We start from the raw sequence: 6,778 nt of genomic DNA, 5'->3' as shown, positions 1-6,778 counted from the left end.
GAATGAAGCTCATAACGAAAACAATTGCAAAGTTTAAAGCTAATCGAAGAAGGTCGAGCCGAAAATTCAATATCTTGTTTTGCTATTCGGTCTGTTTACGTAGATATTATGCGAATAGTGGAAATATAGAAGTATCACATCAATTTACGATAATGCCTATACTTAACTTCTCAGTTATGATTTGTTTTATGTTCCTCGATTTTCTTCAAATGTCTTAATGCATACGAGCCTTTTTTCCGTACGTGCACTCTACGGGACGATTCATTAAATTGTTGCAAACAGATTGTAATCGATGTTTACAAATTTACACCCTTATCACCGGTCAATGAACGGCACAACGGCTGCACGTTAATCGAGTGTCGAGTTGGCAGACGGATCAGTTGCTCTCTAGCTGCGATTAGTTGATGACCTGATTACATACCATTAGATCATCAAAAGCTTCAAAATGACCAATATTGTTGGTCTGGTATTGTTGGGTGCCTTTTTCGCTGGAAGCGCGATTTGTGAAGTAAGTCAATCGTTCAATTCGGTTAATATTACAACCGTTGATCCAGTTAGATATCACGCCCTCCAACTCTTCAACAATGATCATCCCACTAGGAAACGATTGGCTGTTAAAAGTAAGTGTAATTGTACGTGAGTCCAAATCTTACAATCGATGTAACGATCTTTTTTTTCACAGAATGTAACTCGTTCAACTTCATATATCCGGTAAGTTCAAATTTCTGATGACGAATTTTTCCAAATCACCTGATTATCGGTTCAAACTTTTTAATTCAGCTGAAAATCTTCTCTACGGAAGAACCGTACTTTTGCGCGGCCGTTTTCGTCAGCCAAGATTCGCTGCTAACTTCTGCTCTGTGTATAAAAATGATGCAACACAATGAGGAACATCCTTCGAACCACATGTTTGCCATGATCGAACGCGAAGAGGTGTTTTTCTACGAGCATGGACGCCGCTACGTCAGCAAGGTATTCCTCCATCCAAAATTTGAAGAGGAGCCTGCCTACTACAATGTAGCCGTGGTCAAGCTGCGAAATTCTGTGTGAGTATTCAAAATCAAAAACTTTCCCTTACATGCTCAATCTGATCATCGTCATATCAGTAGATACGATCGGGATGCCACCGGCCGTAGCCACGTGGCATGTCTGTACCCAGACAAGTATTTCAAAAATCCAAATGCCGTGCTCGGAGAATGGTTCGAATTTCAACCGGAGCAAAATCCATCCTTCCGTTGGTTGGATCTACCGTTCACCACCCGGAAGGAGTGCAACGCAGAGCTAGCCAAAATGAAGCGACCGACTCCGGAGCTGACCAAAGGTCTCCTTGATTCTCAGCTGTGCGTTCGAGATTCTCATAATGCTTCTCTTACCCGATTCTGCGATCCTCGCTCGTCCGGACCGTTGTTGATGACACTGGGAAGCACCGTTTATGTGGTTGGTCTACCAACGGTGCACATCGACGATTGCACAGTGAACGTCGAGGTATTCAATCGTGTTTCCCACTTCCTTGATTGGATTGAATCGGTGGTATGGCCCGGACAGGAATAGTACAATGATTGATATTCCTAATTAAAATAAATAAATGCTTTCACATAAGCACACTCGATAGCGATGATTTTTCTATACTAGGGGAAACGCTCCAGTATTGGCCATGTTCCTATTTTGGCCACCTTTTGACCATATTTCACGTTGTTTACAATTTTGAGATGTTCTGTTGCGTTCAGTTTGTTGGTACAAATCATATTCATCGGTGTACATAAACATTGAGACCACAAAATGCACGAATATTGTAATTCAATCGGTTTTCTGAGGTGTGGCCAAAATAGGAACCTATGGCCAATACTGGTGCACGTCCCCTATAAAAAAGAAGCGTAAATAAATGACATGGACGGAGATCACCCTAATCATCATAAAATATTCCAAAAATCAGATCAATTTATGTCAAGCGTGTCAGTTTTCTCTTTAAGAATAGAAGCAGTGAGTTGGATTGAGTCATTTTTCAAAAACTAAATAGGTTTTTTGCCTTCCTTTTTCTGTTGTCGCTGTTTCTCTAGGGATTCAATCAATCAGCAGGGGATACGATTTTTGCGTTTTCCTACATTTTTTTTTTTTGCATTTGTCTTTAAAGATGATGTCTTTTATACTGAACAATGGGAAGCTATTTTTGAGTGGTAATAAGCAGAATAATGATGTTTTAATGTTATAAATCCAGTCTTGAGAATATTTGAAATTGCAACTGCCACGGTCCTGTCAAATGAAGAACTTATTTGCAAAGACCGTGGCAGTTGCACATTTTTGAGAACGAGATAATGTTTCAATCAAAAGACCAATCAGCCTGAATGAGTTAGACTCTAGTTTATTATAACTCAAAAAATCCACTAAATTGCTTGCAAATCGTTACTATGGAGAAGCCCCTGTATAAAAACGCAGAAACTAGGATCTGACTCGACTAATTAAAGGCAAAAGCAATTAATTTGTCCAATTCCACCTCTGTTTTTCGTTCTTTCACTTCTATCTCCAGCGAAACAGAACTCGCTTTCCGAGCTCCGAGACATAATTGGAATAAATTTTCGAAACCATTCCCGGTTCTGTAATAGCAGCTACGTTCAGTGAGGTGCCATCCACGGGATGAGATAGCTTGAAAAAAGTTTTCCCCATTTTTTTCCCTTTGAGTTGGTAACAGGTTGTTGCGTTTCGATATGGTGAATGATGTTGTTTTAATTTATTTTCATTATTTTATTAGCGCACTTTCGTAGATGTAACCCGTTTAGCGGTTTGAATTATTCTAATGGATTCGGGAGCAACGGCGATCAGCGAGAATATAATTTATGATCGGTATTAACACTTGCTGATTTTATTAATTAGGGCAGTAATAAATGATGACGTCGATGGGTTGATGGTCGCTATCATACAGTATCCATTTCAATGGAATGTGTAGCAATAAGTAATAAGAAGGGTTATTCCCGTAGATCATGGGGGGAGCTTAGTGGTATCCTAAACTTGAGTGAGAAAAGAAGATATGATGTGTAGTAAATCGACGGCATTCACATTGTCACGCTCGAAGGCGGAGGGTTTGAATCTCGATCCGGTCAATGAGCTTAAGCTTAAGAGCTATGTAATTGTGTATTGACTTTTAAAAATATATTTCTTGTGAAATGATCACCTGTACATACGAATCAGTATTTTCCGCAATGTCTTCGCTCAATGGCTGCAAGCAGCGTTGCCAGTATTCCAGATTTATCTGGATTTTTCAGTTTTTCAGTCATCTTGCCAGATACACAGACAAACCACGTAAATTTCCAGATTTTGGGGGGGTACACTTTGTGAAAACCGAAAATGGAACATGTAACAAATTAGGAAAGATTTTGAACGTTAATAACTCAGCTGCCCCTGGTCCAATTTCAATAATTTTATCACCAATCGATCAGAAATATGGCTACGCATAGATAACGAATGTTGATTTTCAACAAGAAACTATTGAAAAACTGGTAAATGTTCAGCATTGTCTAAATGCGTCAAATTAACTAACAAATCCGCCAATTACCTACATGCATATGCTGCTTCCCCAGCACAGTCGTCAGAGAGTAGTTAGTAGACGACACAAGTCGAAGTGGCATTCGCCTCCGATACTCGGGCGCGTGCAAATAGGGAGAATGGAATTGCGTAGTATGTTGCACACTCATCGCCATATTCAGAATCAAACGCAAATTCTTCGAGATGATTTACGAGGTGTGCTGAAGGTGTTCCTGAAAAATGAGATCCGTGATGCTGTCACCTACACTAAACACGCCAAGCGTAAGCGGCCATGGATGTCATCTACGTTTTGAAGTGACAGAGACGCACTCTGTTTGGTTCCGGAGGTTAAATCATCACCTATTTTGGCAACAAAACGGCACTTTTCAGGGCTACCAAGCTTATTACAGTAAAGAGTAGGAATAGAATTCATCTGCCTGTTTGTCCATATTCAGAACCAACGACCACACAAAATGCTCATGTAATCAATCTGGAAGCAGGGGTACAAATTATTTTGATCAACCTTGATCAACTTTGAATCGCCACGGCCGAATAGTTTCGATGGAAGAAGCAACAATCTAGCATCTAATTCGACGAAGACGGCAGGAAACATTTGTGAAGCCGAGTTATTTACGAAAGAGAGTGTCGATGAAGAGAATCGATCAATGTAGATAGGACCTATTGAAAAGTGACGCGAGATTTATATTCCGTACTGAGCTCCAATGCTACACAGCTAAAAAAAAGTAGTGTAAATTTCCGTTACTATGATGCACATAAATGGAGCGTCATAAATCATATAAATTTACATTATAAATCGTGTTAATTTATGAGACATGTCATGCAATATTCCATATATTGTATGCAACTTTCCACCTTTGTTTGCAACATTTCTTGCAAGCTGCTAGTTTACGTGAAAAGGAAGTTTACATGCATGAATGTTTGCATGCATGGATGTTTACATCACCAGTAAAATTCAGATTTTTTTTAGTGTGTACCGACGCCAGGGAGGGAGCTCCCACACCTGGACCCTACCAATCGACCCATCAACTCAACCGGGAACTAACGGCTTTACTTCCCGAAGGAAGGCGTGATCAGAGATGTTATGCCTTAGAACATGCCGGTGGCGCCGACTGATATTGGACCCAGGCCTGCAGGTGATATCACGGCGAATGAGATCGACCCAAATTTGAGTTTAGTTATCTCAGAAATAAGAAATAAAGTGCAGGAGCTCAGCGATGTGTAAATTTGCCTCATGTTTTCCCAGGTTTTTCCAGGATTTGCCAGGGAAAAATTCCCGAATTTGAGAAAAGTAAAGATTGGATTCACTCAGTCTATTGGTACTACTCCGAGGCTGAATAAAATTTTAGTCAATTTCCTCATTTTCTGGCAGATTTTATAAGGTTTTGGACAGGAAACCATGAGACAAATTTACTCATCGCTGAGCTCCTGTACTTTTGGCGATTATGAGTGAACTAAACTCAAATTTGGGTCGTTCTCATTCGCCGTGTACGCAAAAGGAAAGAGCCAGTGTCACTACTTGATAGCAAACTACTCATAATGGGAGGAGTCTTTGTAGCTTTTATACCACTTGGTTGCACATCATTCTGCTTTAACCTGAAAAGATATAAAAGAGCGCTGCTGTATGGCATTAGCTCATTTTCGCTCAGCGGTGCCAAATATACAGATATGTCTGTATTTATACAGATATTTGATGGTTCGTACAGACCCAATAAGGACTACAGACATTATACAGATATTTGAAACTTAATACAGATTTTTACCAGTTGGTTCCTGAAATTTAACATAAAATAAACAAAATTATTTTCGAAATTTGAACAGCTTCAAGCAATTATGGACTTGAAACCATTGAAAATGCTCCACCCGGCTGCCACACACTGGTTGTCATTAGAGCAGGTGGTGAAACGGATGCTAGAAAGACTTCCAGCTCTCAGAGTATACTTAAATTATACTAATTCGAATGTGGACTTGATGCCGAGAAGATGAAAGAAATTAGCGCTATCTTGGAGAACCCTATGAAGGAGCTTTGCTTAAGGTTTTTGGAATTTTTAATCTCGTGATTTTAAACAGCAAAATGCTTTTTAAGTTTTGGCTTCGTATTTTTTTTTTTTTTGCACTAAGAATAAAAATTAAAAAAAACGCTAAAACGGACTTTTTTAAGTTTAAAAATGCTTATTTATTTAGTTTAGTATGTGGCGAGCAATTTTATAGCCAAAATACATGTGGGAAATACGAAATCTGCAATGCGGTGATTTTTCTAGAATACAGACAAATACAGACATATTTTTTGACACTCATACAGATTTTTGAAAAAATCATCTGGCATCCTTGTTTTCGCTTCGGACGGCGTGGTGAACAGCAATAGCAACAGTAGGAAGGTGGTGGCTAGTCCACTTCTTCACACCTAACAAGCAACAATTGACTGGTCGTGGCAAAGGAGGAAAAGGTCTGGTAAAGGAGGCACCAAGCGTCATCGCAAAGTTCTTCAAGATAACCGCCATAGGTCGTCTGGCTCGCCGTGGTGGTGTCAAACGTATCTCCGGTCTGATCTACGAGGTGTGCTGAAGGTGTTCCTGGAAAATGAGGTCCGTCATGCTGTCACCTACACTAAAAACGCCAAGCGTAAGTGGTCATGGACAGGGATCGGGTGCTACTCAATTTTTTCCGAGTAAAACGCACGCTGTCGTGAGACTGCACTTTCATTTCCAAAGAGACGTGAAAGAGCATTTTAAATTGTGCAGCATAAATAATTTTTCTTGTGTTGGAGAGCTGCCGCTCCAACGGTGTTAAATCACTTTCTCTCTCTCTTTGTTTCTCCGACAGTGTATTTTCTCTATAACGGTAGCGTTCGATTGAAAATGAACCAATACAACTATTAAATCGATTCGGTGAAAAAAAATCTCGTGCCCATCATTTGAAGAGCCCCTTCCTCATTCGAAGCTCATTGTCACTGTCAATTAAGTCACCCACTATCATTTGATATACGACAGTGGAGTGTGGAAGAAACCCATCAAAATGGTCCCGAACAGACAAGTCGACCCGATGTTGGATCAATGTAAGGCTAATTTAAGGTTGATGTCGACCCAATGGTGTGTTGTTGTCGGGTTAATTTGGGGTTTATGTCGGGTCAATGTCGGGTCAATGTCGGGTCAGCATCGGGTTAGGGGTTTGATAGAAGTCATGTTGGTGTCGGGTTGGTTTATATTTTTCGCCGGAATGTCGACCAGGCCCCCTTGTGAAGAAA

At 40.2% G+C, this 6,778-nt stretch overlaps 1 protein-coding gene across 2 annotated transcripts; it reads left to right on the top strand.

Moving 5' to 3' along the window:
• Window positions 1-410: 410 nt before the first annotated feature.
• Window positions 411-1,606, top strand: LOC135713391 (serine protease Hayan-like). Of its 2 annotated transcripts, none has more exons than XM_065236500.1 (4): window positions 411-620; window positions 683-711; window positions 781-1,046; window positions 1,110-1,606. In XM_065236500.1, exons 1-4 carry the CDS (start codon window positions 446-448, stop codon window positions 1,549-1,551), a joined length of 912 nt encoding a protein of 303 aa, XP_065092572.1. In that variant the 5' UTR covers window positions 411-445; the 3' UTR covers window positions 1,552-1,606. The 2 variants fall into 2 exon arrangements, with proteins under 2 accessions (XP_065092572.1, XP_065092567.1); XM_065236495.1 differs by having other exon boundaries at window positions 1,107-1,606.
• Window positions 1,607-6,778: the final 5,172 nt, after the last annotated feature.

The sequence above is a fragment of the Ochlerotatus camptorhynchus genome, unplaced genomic scaffold, assembly GCF_037179485.1.
Source record: "Ochlerotatus camptorhynchus isolate MF236.1 unplaced genomic scaffold, CSIRO-AGI_Acam_v1.1 ptg000041l, whole genome shotgun sequence".
NCBI lineage: Eukaryota > Metazoa > Arthropoda > Insecta > Diptera > Culicidae > Ochlerotatus > Ochlerotatus camptorhynchus.
The sequence above is the reverse complement of the archived record's forward strand: the minus strand, read 5'-3'. Positions and strand labels throughout refer to the sequence as shown.